The sequence below is a fragment of the Neopsephotus bourkii genome, unplaced genomic scaffold (assembly GCF_033783945.1).
Source record: "Neopsephotus bourkii isolate Nb327-2 ecotype Australia unplaced genomic scaffold, CSIRO-AGI_Nbou_v1 NB_1373, whole genome shotgun sequence".
Taxonomy (NCBI): domain Eukaryota; kingdom Metazoa; phylum Chordata; class Aves; order Psittaciformes; family Psittacidae; genus Neopsephotus; species Neopsephotus bourkii.
The window spans coordinates 992,374-1,020,106 of NW_026901852.1; the positions used below are offsets into that span (position 1 = coordinate 992,374).

Here is a 27,733-nt window from a genome sequence, read left to right on the forward strand (position 1 = left end):
TAACGCAGTATACTAAGCTATATGTTTCTTGAATATGACCTCTTTGTTTTTGTTGTAATGCAGACTTATCTTCTATTTCTGATGTCTCTAAATCAAAAAGTGCGATAGCATAAAGCAATTTAAGCTCTAGAAGTGATGCACAAACCCTGGCCTAGTCTAAAAGAACAAGAAGGTTTATTTTTTTCCTCTAAAGCAGCTGATCTGTTTATTTAGATTGTGATGTGTCGTGCTGCTCTCTATGGCTGCTCTGTTCATGATCAAGAAGTATTATGTTTACTTTGTGAGAAATTGTTGCTTAAGAAATTAGTAGAACTACTCAGAGTTCAGTCTAATAGAATTCTATTATAAATTCTGTGTAACTATAGAGTTATAGGTGTCGAAAGCAACTACAGGCTGAGATAGACAATTGAGAATTGAGGGAGTCTTCAGGATAATGGGCCTCTCTGGTTCATTTAATGTAATAGCTCCATCTTCATACATCTCATCAGGGCTGAGACATGTCCATAAGTGAGGTTAGGACACCATCAAATAGAGGCTGAAGATAAAACCATAGGCTAAGCAACTGTGTTTCTTCTCCCAAGGCTGTGGTCACAATTGTCTGAAAACAGTGTCATAACTAGCTACTTTTTGTGATTTAATTCTCAAAGGACTAACATCAAGTTGTAAAATTATCCTGGAAAGCTACTAAAAGCATATATATTACTGGTATACAGAGCTTTAGATATAGATTTACTTTAGCACAGATCCTAAATGTGTTTGCAGCATGGTAACTAAAGGAACAAGTGAGTTTTTAATTTAAGATGCTTCTACACCGAATTCAATGCTGGCTGATGTGGAAAGGCTGTGTCAAGAGTTGTGGAACTCCTTAATAGATAGGTATCTAGGCAAAGCAGTGGAAAGAAGGGACGCTTTGTTTAACTTTTATCCCCAGAGTGAGGTTTCCTCTGGTAACCTAAACTAAACACATCTTGGATTTTCTTCTAAAAAGAAATCATAAACTTATTTTAGCATGTAGACATTGGTGGATTCAGCATGCCGAATGTCACAGCATGTTGAGTATGTGTGAAATAACATGTTATGATAAATTCATAGGAATTGTACACCATGCAAAATTGTACCTCCAGGCAGACGCAAATGACCAAACTCTGGCATTTCTCAAACTTGACAGCTTATTTCAGTGGAGATTTAGAAAAAAAAAGGTTAACGGCCACCAAACATCTTACCACTCCACTCTTTGCCTATAGCTATAGGAACACTAAATCTTCTAATATTACATCTTGCGGCAAATTGAGGTTTCCTTGTTTAGGTCCTAGAAACCAGGAGTAAATAAATCTTATGATGAGCAGCTGAGGGAACCGAGGTTGTCTAGCCTGGAGAAAAGGAGGTTCATAAGAGACCTCTTCATTTTCTACAACTGCCTGAAAGGAGGCTGTAATGAGGTGGGGGTCAGCCTGTTCTCCCAGGTAAGAAGAAATAGGACGAAAGGAAATGGTTTCAAGTTGTGCCAGGGGAGGTTTAGGTTGGATATTAGGAAAAAATTCTTTCCCCAAAAGGGGGGTCAGACGTTGGACCAAGCTGCCCAGGAAACTGGTGGAGTCACCATCCCTGGAGGGATTTAAAAGATGTGTAGATGTGGCACTTAGGGACATGGTTTAGTGGTGGGCTTGGCAATGCTGAGTTAATGGTTGGACTTGATGATCTTAAAGGTCTTTTCCAACTGACACAATTCTATGATTATATGCGGGGTTGCTGCAGCTTAATGGCTTCAGCAAATGTCCCCCTTTGCCTTGCCAGGAGCAGAATCAGGACTGGTAATGCATGAATAGCTTGATTGCCTTCTGACAGGGTCTGGAGCATCAGTGTGCCTTGCTATGTGTATGCGGGTATATAAATGTGCTTTCATAAACATGTTCCCATCTTGGGTTGCAGTAGTGGTTGCCATGGCAACATCACTCTGTGTACTTGAGCTTTAACATTTGAGAGTTCACCCAGAAAATAAATCTGGTGTGATTATGAAGTACACTTGCTTGTTTTCTGAATTCTTTGGATACAGATTGTTGAAAAAAGCAGAAAATTATATTACTGCCTTATTCCTGTTTTCTGCTATAAACCATGCACAGAATCATTAAAGCTGCCATCTCTCAAAATACAGTAAAATTCCAATAAAGCTAAAGTGTAAATGTTGCCATCTTCAGATCTGTAATGCCTTCCAATATCTGAAGGGGGGTTATAGGGATGCTGGGGAGGGACTCTTCATTAGGGACCGTAGTGATAGGACAAGGGGTAACGGGTTAAAACTTAAACGGGGGAAGTTTAGTTTGGATAGAAGGAAGAAATTCTTTACTGTTAGGGTGATGAGGCACTGGAATGGGTTGCCCAGGGAAGTTGTGAATGCTCCATCTCTGGTGGTGCTAAAGGCCAGGTTGGACAGAGCCTTGGGTGATATGGTTTAGTGTGAGGTGTCCCTGCCCATGGCTGGGGGTTGGAACTAGATAATCTTAAGGTCCTTTCCAACCCTGACTATTCTAAGATTCTATGATTCTATAATGTATTGTTTTTAAGGGCTTCATGTTATTGTTGAATTTGATGAAACTGTTCCACTAAGCAAGAAATGAAGGGGAAAAAAAATAATCTAGAAATTGTACTCTGAAATAATGTTTTGTTTTTGTTTTTGTTTTTTTTTTTCATTTATAAGTACTGACCTATTTTTCTACAGCAAGTTAGAAGACTGCTGGATGGTAACAACAGAAGCATTTTGTTCATATGTATCAGTATTTTATATATATCATTTGAAATAGTGGTTTATCCAAAAAAATTACTTGTCATGAGACATTAGGTCTTTGTATGTCATTTGTATTTCTGATTTCCATGTGAAATCTTAGTAAGATTTGTCTTCTGTAACTGCGTAAAGTTGTCAAATTGATCCTAGGCTCTGCAGATGAGTTTAGGTCATCTGATCTCTGCCTCACCACCCTCCATTCTGGTCTCCTCAAAAGATGTCATAGGAATAGGTTTTTGTGAGTACTTGACATCACCAGCTGGATGCTTAGCTCTCCTGCGGGAAAATAAATTGGGCTCAGGTCAGTCACACATGCAGGATTTATAGAGGAAGGCTTTGTCTGTAGATCTGTAATTTTTTAAAACAGATTTGAAACATTGTTTCTTTTTAAATTGCCTTATTTCATGTATAGTCATTCATATATTTGAGTTTATTCTGCTTGGAAGTGACATGCCCTTAAGTGTCTAAGTCGCTTATGAGCTGTTTGCCTTTTAGAAGAGATGCGAGTGTGACTTACTAGGCTTATTGTCTGCAATCTGTATTTTACTGAAACTCGTTCTTAGGTCCTGAGCATGTGTGATGCTTGCAGGTCTGCTGTATGCTGTGTCCTTTTGTCAGGGGGTAGATCCTCCCAGGGAATAGACTGAAATTACAGGGCTAACTCTTGTCCATCTCTTATCTTCGGCATAGACTAAGGGTAGATAATCTTGCATCCCAGTCGTTCTGGAGTCATCAGGTTTTTTTTACTTGACATTACATTTTATTTTTATTTTATTTTATTTTATTTATTTTATTAAATACATGGGTTGAAATCACATAGTATATTTTAATGTTGGTTTGCACCTTTTCAAGTATAGTAGACTCTCATTAGCTCAGTTTCTTAGAGTGTAGTAGCTTGCAAGTCTACAGCTTCCAAATTTTTGAAGTTAAAATAACTTAATTTTCTAACACTAATTTAAGTGTGAGTGACTGCAGCAATTAACAAGAAAATAGAGATTAAAAAAAAAAAAAAAAAGAAAAAAAAACAGTGAAATGTGCCAAAACCAAAGGACTGGCAATGTAAAAATTTCCAAGGCATTAATGAGTCATATAAAATTAACTTTCTTAAGAACTGCTAGGGCCTGTTACCGCAGCAATCACTATCAGCACTTTCAAGTTAACCACCATTTACAATAATTTTATATCACATCAAATTCAACTGCAAGCTTAAATGCAAATGCCTCAATAATAGTTTTCTTCTTGGTAAGGCTTTGTGGTTTATTTATTTCAGAGGCAGTTATAATGCCTGGAAAATTCAATGCAAAATGTACTCTTGATGAAACTGTGAATTTGGAAAAAAATATACATGCAGGCAAACTGTGTGTTACTAAGTTAGCATACAAGCAATTGGTATGAGGAAAAATGGGAAAAGGGAAATGTGTTCAAAGAATAGTTTTGGGTGGGTTGATTGATCTGTAAGAAGAGGTGGTTGCTACTAACTATCCCAAATCGCATTGAGCGTGAGAGGGCGGAGGAGATCCAGGGATGGCTGCAGTTCAAACCAAACTATGGCAGGAAGTGGATGAAACACATGGCTAAAAATTTATTCCTTTGAATGAAAAGTATTCTTATTTCTTGCAATGGCATCCCTTCTGAATTAATTTTGTTTGTTATAATTGCGTAATGTCTCCAAGTCCCTGAAATCCAGCACTTGTTTTCTGAGGGATCCTTGGTGTAAGGTGGGCTTTACTCAACCATTGGCTGTTGTGAGTCCCCAAGGAAGAGATGCCAGAACTTGGTGGCAGTTCCAGCAGCAGAAAGGTAGGAGCAAGGGCCTTTGGGACAGAGGTGGGGAAGGATGAGGTTGCTCTGGAGGATCAGGACCCAGTGGGAAATGGGGATGGACATGCAGAGGTGTGGGAAGGCAAATGGTGGAGGGGTGATTGAGGCAGGAACAAATATGTAGAACATAATTTCTTTCATTAGACCTAGTTTGGAACAGTGACTAAACAGACATACAGAGCACATGCCTCCTAGCACTCATATTTCTGTTTCTTCATCCCCTTTTGTGCTTTTAGAAATACTGCAATCCTATCTAATGCCCTTCCCAAGGAAGAACAGCAGGATCTGTGTGGAGCACAAAGATGTGTGATTAATTCATTGTTTAAGGAACCAGTGTGTGCGTGGGGGCTTCTCCCTTCTTGTTTGAGACTATTGTTCTGATATTTGAAAAGGAGTGTGGTAAAGAGTGAGCAACTAGAAAACAGCTGTTAACCACCCAGACTGCAAGGAAATGCTCTTTCTGAAAATGGAAGCAAAGCAAAAGCAGCAGCCCAGCATGTACCACAGGAAATGCGCAGGCTCTGTAAGAGCCATTAGTACCAAGCTGATTATGCTGCAGTTTTAATAAACGTCCTGATTAGGCTAAGCATATATCACGGATGCTGTTAGCTACTCTAAGTTCAGTAAATATTTCTGAGTTTTGTTTCAGGCAGATAGGTATTTGCAAACTAAACATATCTGATGATGGAAAAGATCCATGTTAGTAATACGTGCCCAGCCCACAGAGACCAGCTGAGTCTGTCTTTTCTTTATGATAGTTGTCTGTTGGATGAGAAGGAGCTTCCTATCAAGTCTTCTTTCTCTGAGTCCCGGGACTTCAAAGGTTCTGAAAAATCAGCAGGCAAATTCATACATGTGTACCTATGCACACCTGGATGGCCCAGTCTGCTACAGCTCAAGCAGCTGACACATTTGATCACCGCTTCGACTGGCAGGTTCAATCTTGCTTACAACTGGGCATCATTTTGCATAAGTTGTATCAGTCAGGGTGCATTATAAAACCCTGTTCTTGTCACATAGTCATTCTTTGTGTTGTTATTAATAGTGCTCTGGCCCATGCTGCTGTTAACAATATAATAAAATTGGTGAGAGATTTTGAAGACGTTAAATATTCTATGTCACTCATGTATGCCAGAAAGTAATCAATAGTGTTGCATGAAAAGACAACTTGGACTCAATTTAGCTGTGTTCTACACACCACTTTTTTCAAGTCTGACTTCTCTGTTGTCTTCTACAGCGCTGCACACTCTTTCGCATTGTATTTGTCTTAAGTCAGCTACTGAAATGTGATCAAGTAGCTTTGTCATTTGTTTTTATATGGTGGTTGTGAATGGTGACAAGGAACTTAATTTCCCTACTGTAACTGATCTGGTTGCCAAGCCCATATCCCAGACGTGAGGGATAAGCCATTAATGCAGAAAATTAAGGAACTGATGATGGAAGGTATGACAGTACTTCTTGAATTAAAGTGTAGTGTAATGTTGCTGTTGACAAAGACATTGTAATCTCTTCTGCAAACAGCTTTTTTCAGGGATTTATAACTGAAGAAATTTGTCTAGGCCTGAAACTTGGCATGATCTCATTTAACTTAAGTACTAAATTGTTGTCGAATGCACTTTAAAGACTTGTATGTGCAGTGGATGTTGATTTCTCTGATAGCTACAGCTTTTTGCCCTTCAAACAGGTGACATTATATTTGCTTTGGGGGTTTGCCTAGATACAGAAAGATTTCAAGGACTAAGCAAAAGCACTCTTTATAGAATATATTGAGAAGAAAATAAAAATTAAAGAACCTTTAAAATTGAGATTAATGAACAACCCTGGATTTCTGGTTTTATGATTATCTAAAGAGGCCACAATATCTGTAGTTCAGTTCCTGGGTAAAATTTGCCTTTTCAGTAGTGAACACTAAATGGCCCAAGAAGGTATTCGCTGTGGGCAACACATTAACACTTGCTGCTTTTCTTGCTGTGAACGAGCCTGCTAATTGTCTCAGCTATTTGTGAACTGGATTTAACAACTACAGCACCAGTCATAAAGAATTTACTATAATATATTCATATTGGTCTTTCCTTGGTTTCGTGGTTCATATAAGCTGACTTTCCTGTTGTGGAGGTATTGGAGAGTGGCAGTGGTAACAGATGCAACACCTTTCACATAGTCCTTATTATGTAGTTTTCAAAGGCTTCATTAATAAAGCATTCAAGCAGGAAAGGTATCACAAAAAAAAGTTTGTGTTTTTTTTTTGTTTTGTTTTCTTTTGTAACAAGATGTACCTATCAGGGTGTAGATGCATAGATGCATTATTTTTAAGATAAAGAACTGGTAGATAGTTTTGAAATGGGCTCATTAAGGCAGTAACAGTCTGATAAAGCTGACTCTCCTGATTTCTTGTGTGCAGTTAATTTAAAGGGTATTTAGCATTGATTTGGTAACTTTCTATAAACATTCTCCCCACAGATATGTGGGAGTGTAGAAATGCATATCAACTCTATTGGTCATCAGCATGGCTCTGTCCAGTATTCCAGAGTTTATGATCCCCTTTGCTGTCCCTATAGAATGGCTTTAAAGCTCACTTAGTGCTCATACAGACTTCTGGCATTTAGCAGTTACTTTTTTATCTTAATAATAAAACTGGTATTTAACAACAATTAAATGCTGAAGCAGCTTGCTGGCAGATGGGATGGATTTTCTGTCTCCTGAAACTTTAAACAGTGTCTTTCAAAAATATGTTCCATTTTATGATCTGTACCATAGAGAAGACCAAACTGGACTATTATAGTGGGGTTTGTTTGTTTGTTTTTTTCTCCTTGACTTCATATAGTTTATCCATACTTTAGTCCTCTGTTTTTTATTATTCTCTATGTAGTGTTTTCCTTATCCTTCTAGTTCCTGCCTAAAAATAAATTTAATACTGGATCTGTAAGTCACACCTACTTCTTTAATTAGCCTATTACTAAATCAAACTGATAGTATAGATTACATGGCACAAATGACTTGTGCATTGCAAACAAGAAGACCCTTTTATAAAATCGCTATTGGCATGGCTGAACATAATACAGGCCCTGATCTCATGTACTTTGTAGGAAGTGGTAAGTTGTGCTATGTCCTTACACTCAAATAATGAATTTGGCAATATAAGCAGAAAAGTGAACACATTCACTGGAACTACTCTTGCATTCTTTAACGTGTTGATGAGAAGATCCCGTACTCCAAAGACTGGTGTCAAGTATAAGACTGAATTGAATACTAATTTTTTATTTTTAGTTTGCATAACTGGGAGAGGGGAGGCTCAATTCTGTTGGTTTTGGCTTTCTGTTTTATTTTTTACTTTTGTTTTGTTTTCCTCCTAGAGTGAGATAACTGATTTGGGTGCTTTATATGAAACTTGGATTGGTGAGATACTAAGCTGTGGAATGTGATTACTACTCAACTGTGTTAACAACCATTTAAAAAAGTCACAGGATTATTTTTTTTAAATGTATAGATTGAAATAACCTTTATCAATACACTGTATAGAACAATAGCATACAATTTTAAAATGTCATAAATATAGAGAAAAGCTTACTGCCACAGAGAAGCAATAGTCAACATTTATAAGCTCAGCAAAATTGATATTTACCATGCAATCGCATGTGATAAACTGCCTTAATTCCTGTTTTATGGGTAATATTGTTAAATGACTATAGTAACTCTAGAGTCAAAATTATGCATTTTTTGTAATACGGTAATGGTTGGTTTAGCTTTTAAAGGACAAAACACTTGCCTTTAATTTCTGATGAGCAGTATGAAATGGAGTTGGAAAAATGGCGTTGTTGGGCACATGTTGTGACAAAAAACTGGGGGGGAAGAGGTGGACCTGCTGAATACAATCATAGAATCAAAAAATCATAGAATACCGTGTTGGAAGGGACCTCAAGGATCATCTGACCCAACCTTTCTTGGAAAAAGTACCTTCTAGTCAAGGTGACCCAACTCCCTGTACAGCTGAATCTTAAATGCCCAACACTAGGAAGTCCACCACTTCACTGGGTAGTTTATTCCAATGGCTCATCTCGTGGTGAAGAATTTTCCTCTTTTGTCCAGTCGGAATCTCCCCAGGAGTAACTTGTACCCATTACCCTTCATCTTCTCCTTGTGACTCGTATAATAAGGGAGTCTTTATCTTCTTTGTGGCTATCCCTTAAATACTGGAATGTGAAATTGCAGCACTACAAGTTCAGAGAGACCTTCACAAGCCTGAGGGTTGGGCTAACAAAGTCCATAAACTTCAGCCAGAATGGCTTTGGATGCATAAATAATTTGTTGACTCAACTGCAGTTAAAAGACTAACCTTTTTTTTTATCATTATTTAAATAATGGAGATTTTCACACTGATTTTAAACTCTGTTGCTTCCACTGCATATGGAAAAATTTGGACTTCAGGCAGAGAACTGATTTGTATAGTGTATACAATAGCTGCACTTAAAACGTATACTTCATTTATGGGCTCTCTTGACTGTTTCTAGACTACCTGGCAAGATATGTAGGCAAGGGATATTAAACAGCTTTTCAAGGACCAAGTTCGTATTGTACAGAGCTGGACAGTTTTTCAGTGGATAATGTGCTGTTTCATTATATCAGTGATTTCTAACAGTTTGGTCTCTTCAGAGAGCTTCAAAAGCTAAGTTCTTTGCCATTAGAGGAGGTTCATCTATTATGTGGCCTCAGTACTGTTTTCTGGAGGTAAGTCTTAGAGAAAGAAAAATCCTTAAAATGTAAAAACGGAGGGATAATGTAGTGTTGTATGTGTCAGTCCAATATCCATCACTGTGAGAGGTTTAATAACTTTATCTTCATTTATTCTAATTGATGAGTGAATCTCATGTTTGAAAAGCCCTAAATTACAGATGCTTTATGTGTTGGAATAGCTATGGTCAAAGTATGGAGGAAAATGGCACCCTATTGTTGCAGTCTGTTAGAAATGATTTGTTGAAAATTGACTTTGAATGTTTGTACTGGAGGTCAGAGTTCCCTTTAGGGAGCTCATGCTTCCATAGAAATATCTAGCACTACCACAGATATGCCTTGCTATTAAGGGGATGATTTTGATATAAATACTTACCTGGCAATGCTTTTGATTCATTAAAATGGGAAAAATAAGTGGAGCAAAACAGCTGGGACAATTTCTAAGTAAATTCATCAGTCATTCAGGAAATATGCATTTAAAATACCTATAAATAATAGAATGCTCCATCTAAATGGAAGCCTTTTATTGATGTGTAAGTACAGTGTCACCCTGAAATTTCTTTTTAACTTACTATTTCCTTGTGTTTAGAATCAGATCAGGCAAGTTCTATTAATCCTACTTTTTAAACTTTAACAGCATTATTTTGTATGGTGTGTGAAATGAGGTTGATACACACAGTTGTTAAGCTTTAAAATTACTTTAAGGCCATACATAATTGTTTTGGAAACTGTGCCTTCACTTGATTTCTTTTTCCTTTTTCTTTATTATTATTATCTTGGGAACTGACAATATAATAGGCTAACTTTTGTGCTTTGCCTTTGGCACTTGTAAATTCTCTTTATTCATATCCTTACAATATATTATATTCCCTTAAGTATCATATTTTCTCTCTGACAATATTCATGGGACTTCTGATCCTACAAAAGAAGGCAGGACAATGGAAATGGGGAAAGTGAAATACTAAGAACCCTGTTTATGCTTTTTATTGTGCATGTTTAGTTCTCCCAGGTTTACAAAGAATAGATTATTCATACAGAAGAAAACAAATGTTTTCAAATTTTGTTTTAATAGATAAAAAGATGGCCTATCACAAAGTAAATGCAGACCAGAGAGCACAGGGGCACTCTCCATACCTTGACAACGATGAGCTCCAAGCTACAGCGCTGGAACTGGAATGGGACATGGAAAAAGAGCTGGAGGAGCCTGGTTTTGACCATTTCCGACTGGATGGTGCAGTCCAGCATCACCTGGGAAACTCACAGAGCCCTGACCTTGATCTTGAGCCCATCCAGCCTTCATCTTCTCCAAAAGGAAGATTCCAGCGGCTTCAGGAAGACCCCGACTATATCTCGCACTATACCAGACAGGCACCAAAGAGTAACCGCTGCAGTTTTTTTCAGATACTGAAAGTATTTTGCACTGCTTTGATTTTATTTATTTTTGGAATTGTGATAGGATATTATGCACACAAGAAATGTCCTTCTCCATCACCATCTCAAGAACCAAATAATGCTCATATCTACCATGAAATTCTCAAGGAAATCAAAGCTGAACATATTCATCAGATTTACAGGTATGTACTTTGACATGTTTTTGTCTAAATGCAGTCAGGTGCCAATGTTAAGACTTATTGTGATTTGCTTTATATGAAATCTTATTTACAAACTTTGACTCTTTCTTCATGTTCAGTTTTCTTGTGATGCTTGAGAAGCTCATATATATATCTGTGAAACTTGTGTAATCTTTAGCAATATGAACTTGTGCTATTTTTGTTTTTGCTTTAATAATGTTCTTTTGCTAAGTTTATTAATAGTAGGTTTAATGTGCAAGAATTGAAAAACATAGGTAATATGAATAGATATATAGGCAATAGACCAGCTGTCCTAGATTCTGTCAATTGCCAGATAACCTTGTTGAAAAGCAAGATTTTAGGTGGTGTTTTGTAATATTTGTTGCTTTAAGAAAGCCCCATTTAATCTCTGGTGAATAAGTGAATCCTGTATTTTGTTTTTCAATCCATACGGTAAAGTAAACCTTTAGTCTGCATGGGTTTAGGATGGAAAATTTGACCTCTGAACTCTGAAGGACTGGGTTTTTTTGTTTTTTTTTTCTTTGTGTTAGTGGTTTTTTTTTGTTTTGGTTTTTGTTGGTTTTTTTTTTTTTTTACCTGTTTCACGAGTGTAAAATATTTACTGACTGGGTTGGATTTTTTTTTTTCCTCCATGTGGAACCTTTTCACTGCTTTAAAAGTTTATATAACGTGTTCATATGAGAGTATAATCACTTTTCTGTAGCAGTGAATGTGGAGAAACTAGGTTTTCCTGCCAACTTTGAAAGTTATTTCTGTGTGAGAGGAGAGATGAGCTTATTTCTGGCTTCCGGAGCTGCAAGTTCCTTTTTCACGATAAAGGAAAATGCATCATAGATTTTTATTTTTTATTTTTTTTTTGATCAGTACTGGTTCAGGAGGAGCAGAAATTACATACCTGAGGTTAGAAATATTGTCACGGACGTCCAAAGAGTCATTCTTGAGTGGATCAGAAGTGCATTGAAAGTAACCTTAGAAGCCTTCTAAGATAGCATGTCTTTTATTATATTTGCTAAACCAAACCTAAAAACCTAAAGCAGTTAGCACCATATTTTGAGCCAATGCTGTTACTAAATTCAAGGAGAAAAAAAAAACAGGTATGAAGGATTTTATGGCACTTTTCATATGCTGAACTGACTCTATACCAATCTAATTATTTTCATAATGAGAAAGGGTATAGGTGATGAAAAGTGTTGATTCTGAATAGTAAGAAATTAACCGTTTTGTCTTCTCAGAGAGTAAATTGAAATGAATTCTGTCATTAGGCTTAGTCATGAACAAAGCATTGGCACAAGCTAAGCCCTACTGACTGGGTATTACACAAATTACAGCAAATTGCAGAGAAGCCTGTCAACCTCAGGGTAATGCTCCAATACTTTGTGTTTGGGGACTGAGAATTTCTTGCCATCTTATTATTTCAAAGTCTGCTTTGAAAACATCCCTTTTCAAACTCTTCATTGCTTTTCAAACTATTTCAGCTAGCTGTTGGGATATTAGTGAGAATCTGGACTTTAGGTAAAATGAATTATATAAATATTTTGGAACCTAAAAAACTTACATAGCTGCTGTACTTTAATTAGCATAATTCTTGGCATTTGGTAATTTTTCTCCTCTGTAATAGAATGATTTCAACAAATTTAGTCCGGCATTAATACAGTTACCTATCAGTTCTGTATATAAATATACAATTGATGCTTTTAGTGTACTGCATTACTCACAAGGTTTTTCTTGACCCTATATTTTGATCTGAGACAGATTTTATTCCGTGTTAAATTGCTTTCTCTTAACATCTGTTTGGCAAGTCAGAGTTACTGCAATAAAACTTGCATATATGTAGTCCCACAAATATAGAACATGCAACATATGTTGTTTGGGGGGGGGGGAGGAGAAGGCCAAACCTGACAAAAACATTATATTTTATTGTAAAACTTCTTTCAATATAATATGCTTTGAGTTATTGAGAATAAGTGGCAGATTCTTAGCTTGCAGTTTCTAAATGTTACTGAGAATGACATTAATTTGATTTTCTTAGCTTAATACTTAGATCAGACTCAATAATGGCAAGGGATTTTGCTAACAGTCCTGGTAAAGGACTTAGGAGAGAAAAGAATATGCAAAAGACATACAGTCATATCGCCCAAGCTGACATCACCTTAATGTGCTTGGAGGTATGGAGTAGGAACTTCCTATTGGGATGAAATCTTGTGTGGTCAGATGAAGCTTTGAGGACTGGAACCCTCTGGGCAAGAGGTTGCAAAAGTGCATCAGGGGACTTGTGATGATTTTGTTGTGTTTTGGACTGTATTCTGTTTGAGCCAAATGAAGCTTCTCTACCAATTTGAATTGGAAATGTAGGATCATATAGGATAATAGCAGTTTGTCTGCATGGGTTGCTGCAGTGGGATATGCAGGTGTCCCTGTCCAGCTTCCGTGTTGAAGTCTCTTGGTAAGAGCTCATGCATTGCTCTTCTGTCAGTCCATACTGGCTGGCTGCATCACCTAGGTGCATGTTAAGCATTTTTCTCAGCAGACATATTAGAAACTGCTAGGTAAGAGAAGTCACTGTGTTGACTTTTATTCCTTCAGCTTTACACCTTGCTTTCTGTGAAATGCCACTGCTGCAGAAATTGAGTGCAATTTAGCATGGTTGTAATTACTGGCCTTGGCCAAGTTGCCTAATTGATGATGCCCAGATTTTGCTTATATCTTGCTAAGATTTTATATTTTAGAATGGTAAACATTTAATTTTTGTTTAAACTGAACTTTGGTGAATATTTGCAATTAAAGCTTGCATTAAATATTATTAACAAAGTCTAAAGGGCCAAGGCAATGAAAGCACTAAAAGTAGTAGAAATGCAGTCCCATCAAAGACCTCTAAGATCATAGTAACTACTGCTGTCTGATTTGGCATCATTTTCTTAAAGAAAATATATTGTGTTTCATGTTTAACAGTGCTGAGCATTTCAATAGGGAAAATATGAAAAGTGGTATTTGTATTTTATACAGAATTATTTCAACTTTATTACTCTAACACCAGATAAAAATGAAACAATCCTAATTTGTTTGGAAAATGTGGGGCTATTGTAATTTTTTAGAAAGTTTTAATTTTGGTGTTGACTTCTATAAATTGAACCAATAAACAAAGATTCGTGTTGAATAGTAAGAGTAAAGACAAATGATCAGTTGTGTTGATGTTGATGGTAACTCTAGCTATACCTTATTTGTCAGATTAGTTAATTCTCACAAGCATAATTTTTATAATTCTCATAGCGTTATTCTGCTTTACTCTGTAATTCCTTTCAACAATCATATAGCTTGGCTACTATCAGATTCACAGTCCTCTTGGATAATTTTTTTCTAGGATTAAGACTTGGGGGTGGGGGCGGCACAGAGGGAGTCTTTGCTTTGCTCTTCATCGTGCTTATAGGACAGCTCCTACATTTCAGTGCTGCTTTTCATCTTGTGTATTCTCACTCAAATGCTTTCTTTACTATCGTTCCCCCCACCCCCTCGAGCAATAGGGAGGTTTAAATCTCTTTGTAATACATCTAGTTGTAGCTAACTGTCCTTTGGAGGTATATCTGTTCTTCCTTCCAGCTGGTAATATCACCTGCAGAATCTCCTGAATCCATCTCTGGCAAGAATTGATTTGTCACTGGTGCCTGGTGCCATCCATAACTTAATTCTTCAAAGGGCTTTGAGAGGCAGCAGCAGCTCTCCTACAGGGTCAAGGCCAAAGAAACAGAAGTGCCTATGCAGTGAGAAAAGGAGGTTACTTGTTTTTTCTGAAAGTGAAGGAAGAAACTTCCACACTCAAGTGTTTCTTATCCCTGATCAGTCATAAATGATACTGTTGAAACTGTGGAGCTTCTAACCTTTTTATCGGGTAAAGCTTGTGAAACATAGACCTGATGAGTAAAGAGTGCCTAGAAGTTCTTGGAAGATTTCAGTTCTGGAGATTTGGACTGAATTAAATTTACAGGCCGCTGCTCGGCAAAATTACTGTTTCTGTCCTAGTAATGAAAAATCATGACAGGAGCAGAGTCTCTGCTTCCAAAGGAAGAGTATGAGGAAAGAAAGGAGAGCTCTGGTCGCTGCTTCCCTTAGGAAAGACCTGTTTTATCCCTACTCCTGTTAACAGCTACTGTTAATTAGTAGCTGCCTACTGACATCTACATGGCATGGTAGCAGTCTGTTGCCCTGGACCACTGCTCACTTTATCTGTAACTTGAGCAGTTGTCTTGGTGTTCACTGTATGCAAGCAAATTCTGTTTTTTCTCTTTTTTGTCATGACAGCAGTTGAAGAATGCATTGCAAAAAACAAATCTTAGTGGTAACTCATCCTGTTTGTTCCTGTATATCAGTCTTACATATTTATTGCATTGCCATAAACATTACAAGTATTAAATATAATTTGAATGAGTCTTTATTTCTGTCTACTACATCTTCAGAAATGCATGTTGGCACATGCCTGGGTAACTGGGAGCCAAGGAAGCATTCTGTTTCATTTCCACACTGTGTAATCCCTTGGGATTCTCTTTATTCGCATGATAGTTTGGATGTGTATTTATAAGTACAAAGACCCTTTTGAAAGGAGATAAGAGTAATGTCAAACAAGTGAAAGTTCCCACTTATGTTCCTGCTGCCTGCTAAGGGAAGAATGGCTCTGAGAACATGGGGATGTGTCTTTTGTGGAAAGAAGATGCCCCACATGACCTGAGTGGTATTTCTGGAACAGTGGCTTGATAAATTTAGGCTACAGATAGCCACTTCTATCAAATACATTTATTTTTTCTAAGCAAAAAATAGGTTATATCTGTACTTCAGAGATCTTAATAGAAAGTTGAAAGTCTTGTCTCTTTTATAGTTTCATTCAATTTTTGTTTTCTTTTTTCTTTTCTTTTATTATTTCCCCTACCTCCTCTCCTTCCTCCCACCCCCCATCATAGACATAGTTCTTTCATTTGTTTCTGTGGAGGAAAGAATGAAGCATTATGTTCACATAATGTTTGACAAGGAGATGTATGTTTGTTCCTGTTAAGGTCAGTTACAACATATGCTCATATGCTTATAAAATTCCCCTTCCTTTTTGAATAAATGTCATAGCGTATGGTTATTTTAACACTCAAAGGACATATTTCATGTTTCAAGTCCACCATATGGTTCACTGAGAAGAGTTTTTCCTCTTGGTTGATAATTTTTTTTAATGGTAACCATAAAAATATATTTACTGTCAGATGTTTGGTTTGGGAAGTCATTCACAGTGAAATCAGATTTTGGGGTTTTTTTTGGTGTTTTTTGGTTTGTTTTTTCTTTTTTTTTATTTTATTTTTTCTGTCATTTGTAAATGAAGTACACAGTGTTACCTTAAAATTATTTTTTCTAAGCAGTACACCAGAGTCATGTAGTCAGAGCCCAGGAGTATGGTTTCTGTCTTATTGCTCCTTTCATAAAAACAGCATACAATCTGTGCTAGGGAGAATAAAAAGAAAATCATGATTGGGTGAACTTAACAGTTAGGAAACTCTTTAAAGACAAAAGAAGTATTTTAGTTGTCTTGATTGATTGATTCATGGCTTGGCTTTGCGAGCAAATTTTTGGGAAGGGCTTTAAGCACACTTACTGCAAGCACGATGACCAAGGGCATGTGGGATATGCAATTCTGGTTGGAAAAAAAAAAGGGTGCTTAGGCAATCAGGAAGAGTCTGACCAGGACTGTCATCTTCTGAGCAGTCTCAAGCTACCCATGCTCTGGTCTGCCCACACGCAAGGTTGGATCTGCAGCTTCCCATGTACCTTGTCACCTACCGTTTCGACCCTCGCCTGGCTGTTACAGACAAGTGAGAGTAAGCCCTTCCAGCCTGTGCAGTGGATTTTTTAGCCGAGATGTAAGAAAATAAAGAAGTGTTTGCCAAATGTCTGAGACTTTCTCTCAAGAGAAGCAGGAAGATTTGTCTAGTGTGATGTTGTGGCTGGACATCGTACGTCATTTGTGTGAAAACTGAGAATGAGGCTTCTGAGTATTTTCTGAGAAATATATTATTCCAAGAAGTGCATTTTGTGGACTAGAAAAATGTATAATAGGCTTATTGGCAATTCTTGAGGATGATTCCCCCACCTCCCATAAATCTGCCTTTTTTATGGTACAGTGTCTGTTTCAATGCAACATTCACAAGCTCAGCCTGGAAATATGAGAGGAGAAGATGGGCAACAGCTCAGTACTTCTGAGAGGTTACACGAAACAGAGGTCTTGGGAGGGGAGTCGTGTTCCTGTTCTGCATTAGGTCAAACAGGACCTGACACCAGAACTTCTCCCATTGCAGTGCTTTCCTACACATCTGTGTGTTGGTACGGCACCTCATATTTCTTAAGACAGAGTAACTCTAGTTTTTGATAGGCTGTAAAGTATGAATAAATTTTGCTCTGGTCACTTATTTTCAGGTTGCATAAACTTGCTTCTTTTAAAATTAAAGTTTATCTTGCTGAAATTGCCTTAAACTTGTAGCAGAAGTTTGGTTAGAATTTAATTAAGAGAACCAATTTTCATGGCCATTAGCCATCTACTTCTTTACCATGACTGCTGAAATCTGTGGGGCAATTTAGTCCTAATTAGAACAGGCAATTCTGAATGGGGACAAGTACTCCTTTTCCTGATATGTGATGAGCTGTGCTAGCATGGGGTGAGGAGTCTAGCACACCTCCTTCCTGCCTGCTTGGGGAAACGAAGGGACTGATGATACCTTGAGTCTTCCTGTTTGTCTGGGCTGCCCCCAGGACATCTTTTTCTCCCCTTTGCCTGTAGATGTTGCTGTTTGGAAAGCTCCGATTTTCAGGGGTTGATTCTGTTCCAGCATGACAAACAAACAAATGGTCAAATGTTCATGGGTTTTAAAAATGCCTACATTTTAAGAAACTTTTGTTGAGTATTAAGCCCTGTACTTGACTTTACCTAAAAAAGAGAAATGCTTGACATTCCTGAGCATTTCTGACACTAATGCTGGCTAAAAGGCAGTATTTAGAGGCAAAAAGCTTATTTGTGTTGCCATACATCAGCTTTATAGATGTAACCAAACCATATTTCTTCTAACAGAAAGATTGCAAAAGAAAAAACTACATTGCCTGCTGAGATGACATCCAGCTTTTGACTTTAAGACAATTGCTTCCAATGGGGAAATATCAGAGGATGCAGAAATTGGACCAAGTTGTCCTTCACTGTCCAGTCCTTGCAGCTTAGTACAAGGAGAATCAGCCATTTTGCCTAGTGGTCCCAGGGACATACTTATAAAGATCCCGAGAAACAAACCTTTCAGAACAAAACCACGTAACAGTTTTATTAGTGGTGGTAGGTACACGGACTATGTACTAATTGCCTGAACAACTGCAAGAGTTTGCTCCTGCTGAGTTAACTGTATTGGCTCCCAAGTTCTTAGCAATACAGCATGGTATGCTCAGAGGTGGCTGTTATCTCTGAGGAGATGGTGGCGCAGGGCATTGCAAAGACTTATAAAATTTCTCAAGCACCAAACACGCTCAAATTCCTATTTAGGATGCATCTCTCATCAGCAGAGTGTAAAACTGAGGTCTGTTGGTACTCTTGAGATACGGCGTTTGAGTGGAGTGCTGCAATTCCATCTTATGCACTGCAACAATTAGCAATTAGTTTTCTGCCTGTGCACATAAATCAAATTAACAAAGCCTCCAGGGAAAGAATTTTCTCTGCCCTCTTTGGTGGTGTTTTGACATACAGATCCCTACAGTCAGCACCTATGACAGCTATTTACTAGAAGCCTGCTAATAAGTCAGACTGTTACCAAATATACTGGGAGCAGCAGGACCGCAATTTGTAGTGCAGTATTAAGTTCCTGTTCATGCAGCATTTGTAACTGAGGGCTACTAAGGAGCATTGCTAGGAATCGATCAGGGATAATGAAATTGATATTGTCTGAATAATCATCCATTTTAATAACAGTTTTCTACAGTACCCTTGCATTAAGGGGCTTCTATTCTCATTTCCGTTCTCTTTGAAAGCTGATGAGTTTCTGAAGTAGTAGATGCCACACTGAAGCGAATATAAAAAGTTGGGGCTTTTCCCAGTAATACTGGAACTTGTGCAGTCTTAAACTTCTCAAAATTAAACAAGCTGACTGTGATTGAATTTTTAGAGTACCCTCTACGGACAAGAAGTTAAATAATGTAGGAGGTTTCTATGTGTCTCATCTTTTTCTCAGTCTCAATAGTGGGTAATCTTTAAACATTGGAGAAGTCTCATCCTTCGTATAAGTTGATGTTTCCCTTGGACAAGCAATTGACACAGAATTACATATATATGATTTCCTGGTGAATTAGTTGCTGTCCAAGTTGAAATACGCATAAAATACACTTACCATATGAATATTTTTTCAAGGGTGAAAAGGTGGCAATATTCCAGTTTGATAAAATTTTCTCTATCCATTTGCTTTTTCTTTTAGTGAAATAGAAAAGTTGAGAAGTGAATTGAAATGTTTCTATGAAAACGAAGTGTTCAAATGGCTCAGAAATAAAAATATATGGAAATCTTGTTTCTTGGAAACATCCGGATTTTTATTCCTAACTGGGGACTTTTGTGTGTGTTTTGACATTTCCTTCCAAAGCAATGTCTAGTCCTCAACCGGCTTAATGTCTTTGTTAAAGTTGGTTACTTAACAGAATTAAGAAGATAACTTTAACAGAAGTGAGCAGATAACATTTGAGGGGTTTGTTCATTTTACCTTTTCTAATGTGTGTCAAACTTTGTTAGCCAGTAGTCTAATTAAGTGGCTTATGTGAGGCTTAAGGAAGAAGGTCTCTATTGCTGCAGGGATTAGGACCCCATCAAAGATGACTTCTCTCCAGCAAATTTTAGAAAGCTCTTCAGAGTGGAGTTTGTATGAATTGTAGTATTTTTGCTGAGATCTGGGACTAAAGAAAGGAAATAATTTGGGATGGCTTTCATTTGGAATTTTAGGGCATGGCTGAAGACTGATCTATAGCACAGAATTGACCAAATGACCAAAGTTTTGAAGCATTCTGCCTTGATTCACTATCCAATATTTGTGTTATGCTTTAATGGCAATAATTCATTTTGCTTCTGCTCAAGTAACAAACTGGAACCTGTAGACTGGAGGAACCCAGGTCTTCTTCAAAACATGAAGAGAGGAGACAACAGGAAGAAAGTTTAATAGTTAAAAATGGGTAAGAAGACCGTGAAGATTTCAGTACACCTTTGATGGGAATTGTTTTCTCTGTTCCAGCAGGGCAGATGTGATTAAGCAGACAGCTTACATATTTACAGTTATGATTGTGGCTGAGGCAGGAACATGTTCCCAGCGGTTCTGGAATCTGTTTCCTGACGAAGGCTATGTGAGCCCAGGCTGATGCAGTGCAGATTGAAAGCATTTAATTATTTAAATAACTGGCTGAGTGCTATTTGTGAACGAAAGGTGGTAGCTCTGAGAAGTTGCCTTTTTTCATGGCCATTTTTTAGTAATAGTACTTATAATAAATGCCAGCCTAGGTGATAGTCCCTGTGATGTGCATTATTAAATAAATAGACAAGCTTCGAAAAAGGCCATCCGGTCATGAATAATGCTTCTGTTCCCTGTCAACTATTTAGGGAGCAAAGCAAGAAACTGAATTATTCATGATATCCTTAGTGCAAGGCAAATGAAACCTGCTGCTGTGTTGCTAGCAGCGCAAATACTGACTTAAAAAATACAAATGGTTTTCTTCTGTGATATCATGCTTTTTTTTCTTTGTTAATATGTCTAGAAACTATTAAAGAAAATTAAACCCTGTGATGAAAAATAGTTAAGTTTGCGTAGTTCCTAGCACAGACCCTGTGGGAGATTTAATTTCTAAATTACCCAGCCTATATGCTAAAAAGATAGATGAAACATTGTGTTTTGAAAGTTAATACAGCTATTCCTTTTGTTCACATTGAAAACTTTTTTTGGAAACAGTTTCCTATAGACAGAATACGTATTTATTCAGCTGTCCATTTATCCATGGGGTTTTGCGCACATGCATAAATGTTATTTTGCATAGTAGCTGAAGTTCTGTCATTTACAGTACCCTTGTCAAAACTGTCATATGTTCTAGTGCTTATTACTGCTTCTTCCTGTGTTTGTGACTGAAGCCTGATTGCCATCTAATCCCAGAGCCAAAAGTACTTCCTGTATTCTTAGATCCTTTGAAACTGTAAGAACTCAAAAAAAAAAAAAAAGATGACTCTGTTATAAATGCCCAGAGACATTAAGGACACAGTTCTATGCTGGAGGACAGGCATCAGCTCTTAATATAGTTACTTGTTCCTTATGAGAGACAAATATAGGTTGGGGGGCTTATTCATATTGAAATAAGTATAATGTAGAATAAAAAATTAAGTTAGTTGACCCACAGTGGAGAAATGTTTCTGCATGAAAATAGATACCTGGTCTTCTTTGTCAGGGGACAGTTGCGTGTGTGGTGGTGTAGGGGATAGGGCAGGGAGGAAATTAAGAAGAGCCAGTGGCTGAAAGATCAAACATTAAGTTAACAAAAAAACCGTACACCTCACAGATAAGGTGATGGGTGGAACACACTTCTTAATGCTTTTATTTTGTTGGGTGATCTATAGCCAAACTATCATTTTATTGTTCAACACGATGCAAAATCTATGTATGTGGCATAGAAAAGGCAAGGTGATTTAGTGGTTTCTCTTTTTTTTTTTTTTTTTATTCCCCAGTCTCTGTGCTTCATGAGTCTTTTTAAAGATTTTATTGAAGCATACTGAAATCAGCAAGATTTATTTGATGTACAGAAAAGATCTTGGAGTGCAAGTTTAAAAAACATTAGTAGCTTGGATGTTGAATGAGATCCTCATCAGATAGCACTGCTCTTTTCCCTTATGGTAGGTGCAAGGACAGTATGAAGGAAAGATAATTCTGAATTTTTGACCACATTTTAAAATTACAGCTGGCAGCTCTGAACTGCAAGTTGATATATAGCTTGCTATGTTTTGGTGTGTGTAGACCCTAGTAGCTGGAGTAGGAGACAACAGCCAGAGGAATTCAAGAGGTGATTTCTACGTGTGTCCTGCAGCAACTGTAAAGAAACCTTGGAACTAGATGAACTTACCCTTCTATGATTCTATTGTTACTGTTTCAGCTTGGGTGACTAAGAGGGTTTGATATTCTCTTTTGATTAATAAACCAAACTAGAGCAGAGGATTTCAGCTCTGGTGATTGCAGGAGCCAAGGTGGAACCAGGCATCATCGCGAGGCTACTAGAAGTCATGCAGAGCTGTCACACGGAGCTGTTTATATCACTGCAAGGCAGTTGGGCATTATCTGGGATTTGCAGCTCTCTGGTAGCAAAACTTTTTTTTTACTTTTTTTTCCTCCAACACTGTTAAAACAAGAATGATTTGGTATTATTTTAGAAATGCAAAGCTAAACAAATTAAATCCTACTTTAGTCTTATGGATTTGGAAATTGGTTTTACATGCTTTTGTCTCATCCTGGCTGGATGAATCTAACTCTCTTTTTACAGTTTTGTCAGTGCTGCTGCTGCAGAACTCGTGTATCAATTGCAGTAGCAGCAGTGATCAGTGGGTCCCAGGGGAAGAGCAAGGCTCGTAGAGGTGAGGGCTCACTTTCATCTCTCTCATTTTTTCCTGATTTAGTATATCTTGAAGATAAAAAAGTCTTGCTGTTCAGGAAGCAGTCAAGTGTATCAGGAGGAATCATAACCATGGTTAAATGCTGGTAGCATGATTGAATCACAGACTCATACCATACCAGGTTGGAAGGGTCCTGGGACAAGGATCGTCTGGTCCAGCCTTTATAGGCAAAGCATGACCTAGACTAGATGGCCCAGCTCCCTGTCCATCTAAATTTTGGAAGTGTCCGGCGTTGGGGAATCCACCACTTCTGTGGGGAGATGATTCCGATGACTGATTGTTCTCTTTGTGAAAAATTTTGCTCACGTCCAGTCAGAATCTCCTCAGGAGTCACTTGTATCCATTACACCTCGTCTTTTCCAAGTGACTAGTTGGAGACTCCATTGTCTTTGTAACCACCCTTTAAATACTGGAACATGGTGGTCCCCTGAGCCGCCTTTTCTCTAGGCTGAACAAACCCAGTTCTCTCAGCCTTTCCTCACATAGCAGGCTTCCCAGCTCTTGAATCATCTTTATGGCCTTTGTCTGTACATTCTCCAGGCTGTCCACATCTTTTTTGTGTAGTGGGGACCAAATCTGAACAGATGTGGTCTCACAAGCGCTGATTGGATCCCTTCCCCTTAGTTAATGTAATTAAGATGGATACTAAAAATCAAATTATCCTATACCAAATTAGAGCTTTAAGTAAGTGAGAAACTCTTTAGGGACATTCCTGAAAATGGTAGAAAACAGAATTATCTGAAGATGAGTCTTAAGTATTTCTTACGTGCTGTTGTGCCGTTCATGAAGAGAGATTTTGGGATGGGAATAGTGATATTCCACCAAGATCTGTTCCCTCAAAGGAGAAGTTTTTACTTTTTGTAGAATGAGGGAAAAATAATTTCATGCAGTAAAGGATGGTAATAATTGCTGTAAGGGTTACTGTAGTTGTATACAAACAGTTTCCTAGTTTCTTAGGCCAGACTAGGATACAGCATGTAAATAGTGTCTCATAAAAACAGTAAAAAGATCACTTCAAGGAAAAAGTGTGACCTTCACAAGAATGGCAGGGCAGCTATTCCAGAAGCAGCAAAAGGGTATCATGGTACTGACTATTTGTAATCCCTTAATTAGATGATGTTATAGTAATGGAAAACTACTGTTTTTTTCTAGATTCACCTCCAGCTAGAGGATGTGTCTTTATCCTTTTTGTATCGCAGACAATATATGAGCTTCTTTTTCAATTGCAAATGCTATAAAACTTTGCTAAAAAGCTCTTATTTTTCCTTGCCCCACCAGTATTTCAGTGCATGGAAACATTAGAATTTATTCAGGATTTGTGTATTATTGTTATAGCTAAGAGGGAGATAATCGATCTCTGTTAGCATGTGTTTGAGACGGTATTTAAACTGCCCTGGAATATTTGAGAATACATAGTAAAATCAAATTATTTTTACTTACAGTATTATGTGAGCACTGACTTTGAGAGAGACTATATTCTGCTAGGTAGGGAAAATTAAAGTGAGTATTTGCTTACGAGTGACTATATCACTCTGATTGTGTGCAATGGAGGAAAGCTGTGAAGAAGACCTTATTTGTTCTTGAAGGCAATGAAACAGAATTTTCAGTTGCTTTTCCCTGTTTACTAGAAGAGTTTCAGACCTACTGGAATATTACATTTAGCCAGTCTTGAATACATGGAAATGTTAAAGTACAAAAGTACAGCTTCACAAAATAGTTATCTCTTGAGGTGAAATTTAAATTGTCAGAGGAGGCTTAAGTATTTAGGGAAAATGAAGATTGGGTGAAGTCAAGAAAGACTCCTTGACGGTATTCTACTTGCATTCCTTTAAGAATTAATGTACCATGATCATATTTTGATTTCATCAGAATGAAACTTAAAAAACATAATAAAGATGAATTGTGAATTAAAATGAAATTTAAGACTATCATTTTAAAGAATATACTGAAGATCCTGAAAATGGAGCTGTGGTTCTGAGTAAAAAAGCACATGATGAACTAAGGCAAATGATATTATTTTTAAATGCTCGTGATACAATTTTCACTGGTTTTGTCACTGAAAGATATCCATCCCACAAGTTTGCAGCTCTCTTTGAGATGGTCTAAATAGGTAACTAAGTAGCATAAATCTAATTTGGCTCTCTTTCAAAGTAGACTTAAACATTTGGTTTTGATTCCAATTTCAGATTTACTAGTATTATTTTCCTGAATTTTCTAGAGTTCTGAATTTACAATTGTGTAACTAAGTTCAGAGTCTTTTATTTAAATTCTAATTATTTATGGTTAACAGTGTGGCCATTTTAATGTTGTCTTTTTGTTAGGTGAGATGTCTGGCATGTCTTGGCACACCTGAGCAATGGGAGTAAGACACTGGGATTTATTTTTTCACTTTAAAAATAGCCATGGCAATACTAAATTCTAAGGCAAGTCCTGGGAGGATCAAATCAGGTTTCTTTTAACACTCATACACATTTGTTTTTTGAAATAATTTTAAAGAAATACTTCTGTGCATACAAGGAACAAAATAACTAAGTTCATGATAGTATAGATTTTTTAAATCTTGCCAGGATTTTTAAAATCTTGTTCATCAGGTATATAGTCTGGAAACTGTGGGGTGCAGTTTTCATTAGCTGTGTATGCATACAGTGGCCAGTGCTCTGGAGTGGAGTTTTAAACTCAAATGACTGTTTTGACCCACTGAAATGACAGTAATGAGTAGTAACACTGTCTTTGTCTTCCTAAAATTCATGCCTGCACATGTGGCTTATGCTGCTTCAATTTTGAACCCACACTTGGGGAAGTGAAGAGGGTGAAGCTAATGAAACCTTAATTGTTGAGGTTAAAGGCTGAATTTTCAGAGGCTCCAAACTCCCTCAAACTTGCTACTGGTGCCATTTAAAAATCATTGGGCACTTCAGTTTAATTTGCTTTAAGGTGGAGAGCTTAGGAAGTTTATTTGAACCTAGAAATAATTCTGACAGCTAATTCTTATATGCATGAAAAAAGTTTTATAGTGGAAACCTTGACTTCTAGTATTGTAGAGTTGTCATAAAGGCCCTAATAATTTCTGACATAATTATGTATCTGATCATGTAGGCTGATAAACTACCCTTTAGAGACTCGTGTCTAAGTACCAAATACTGGATGTACTCTTTTGCTACGAAATCTGCTTTACGTCTTCGGCTGCACAGCTCTACTAAGATCTAGGAAATTGAGTTATCTTCTTGGTAGTATTTCGCATTTAAGTAAAAGCCCCCCAGACATGTCTCCTTAATTTATAAATAAATGACGTAAGCAAATTAGACCTCATTTGCTGATTGTATAAAATGCTTTGGGGCAACTGTTAGGAAAAGCTCTCCTGTATTTGTAGCAACATCTTTCTGTGTGCTTGTCAGTGTGTTAGTCAAGTGGTTTCTAAAATACTTTTGCATCACTGGGGATCCACAGTGCCTTACTGTGGAGGAAGAGAGGGGCTGAACTTTTCAGTGAGGTATCTCCTTAGATTGCAGGAGAGCAGCGCTGGGACTGGAAAGATGCTGCAGCAGCTTGGAGTTACCCTCCAAAATGCTGTGTTGCGTCTTTTGGGAAAGGGATGTCTCAGTCTGACCTGGGAAACAAAGAGAGAGAAAATAATAAAGGTGTCATTAGTAGAAATACTTGTTCTTCATATTTGGTTTTGTATTAAATTTGTTAGTTTAATAGTTAAGGAGTGCAACATGGAAAACATTCTGTTTCAGAAGTATTTCAGACGCGTTTTTGAAAGACTGGCTACAGTTAATTCTGTTTTAGATATGTTTATTTTCACTTAGAAAGTTGAGCTACAGTTTGGATTGCTTCCCTGTTGAAGATAATTTGATTTCAGATCGCAGAGGTTCAGAAGTATAAAGATAAAAGAAAAAATCTTCCGTAAAAGCTACACTGTATGTAAATCATACTTTTCAGGAAAGGAGTTTGTGTTAACACAAAGTTACAAGTTGTGTCCTAAACATAAACGATTTGTGGTTTTGATATAATAGTTTAAAATTCTGCTGAGCATGCCGTTTTTTAACAGCTTATGTGTCATCCAGTTGCACATATTTTGTGTATGTATGAAAGTGAATGTTGAAGTTAAAGATCACTTAATGGAAATGGCCTTTCAGAAACATGTTGCAACATTATAGCAGCCTTCCAGTACCTAAAGATGGCCTGCAAGAAAGCTGGAGAGGAACTTCTACAAGGGTGTGTGAAGAATAGGATAAAGGGAAAAGGCTTTAAACTGAAAGAGGGTGGATTTAGATTAGATATTAGGAAGAAGCTCTTCACTGTGAGGGTGGTGAGGCACTGGCACAGGTTGCCCAGAGAACCTGTGTCTGCTCCATCCCTGTAAATATTCAACACCAAGTTGGATGGGGCTTTGAGCAACCTGGTCTAGTGGAAGGTGTCCCTTTCCATGGCAGGGGGGTTGGAACTGGATGATCTTTAATGTCCCTTCCAACCCATCCCATTCTGTGATCCTATAAATACTATTTTTTTTGTGTCAGAAATAGTAAAACTGATCTGAGTTCTCAATAGATTTATAGAAATATCGGTCCTGACTACTCTGAACATGGTTGGGTATGATGCATTATTTGCTGATGCCGTTTTCCTGTTTACATAAGTTGATTTGCACTACAGAATATTGGACTACTGAAAACCACCTGCATCTGCTGAGGTATTGAGACAAATACTCTGGAGGCTGGCCAGGTTTCTGCAGTTCTTTTGCTTATGTGGTTGACAGTAGCATCTGGTAACACAGATGTTGAATTCTAGAGAGCCGTAATTATTTTGAGAGTGGGGAGAAGTTGTCACATGTAGTTATTATCATGCTACTATCACAGGTATTAAAATCAAAGAGATCATTTTGTTCGTTGCTGACAGCATATGTTTTCTCAGCTTTGGAGATGTGCTATTTTGATGCCATGCAATATGCAGATTCACTTATCTAGCTTGTTTTCTTTTTTTTTTTAAGCAGCTTGAAGGTTAAAGAAGAGCAGAGAGACTGTAAATGCAAAGTGTTTTGTTTCTTTGGACTACCAGTTCCATTGCAGTTGTGATTGCTGCCAAAATATGCTTCACTCTGTCCCCTAGAGTCCCTCATAAATAATTGTTAGATTTTGTACC

At 37.4% G+C, this 27,733-nt stretch overlaps 1 protein-coding gene across 5 annotated transcripts in view; it reads left to right on the forward strand.

Moving 5' to 3' along the window:
* NAALADL2 (N-acetylated alpha-linked acidic dipeptidase like 2) overlaps positions 1-27,733 on the forward strand; it is a 358,350-nt gene that overhangs the window by 81,774 nt on the left and 248,843 nt on the right. For 4 of the 5 annotated variants that reach the window (XM_061367074.1, XM_061367076.1, XM_061367077.1 and 1 more), the window contains exons 1-2: positions 2,924-3,080; positions 10,401-10,902. In XM_061367074.1, coding sequence (XP_061223058.1) covers positions 2,939-3,080; positions 10,401-10,902 — 644 coding nt within the window. In that variant the 5' untranslated portion in view covers positions 2,924-2,938. Of the gene's footprint in view, positions 1-2,923; positions 3,081-10,400; positions 10,903-27,733 lie in introns of those variants that run through there. The other variant, XM_061367075.1, reaches the window with a different exon arrangement.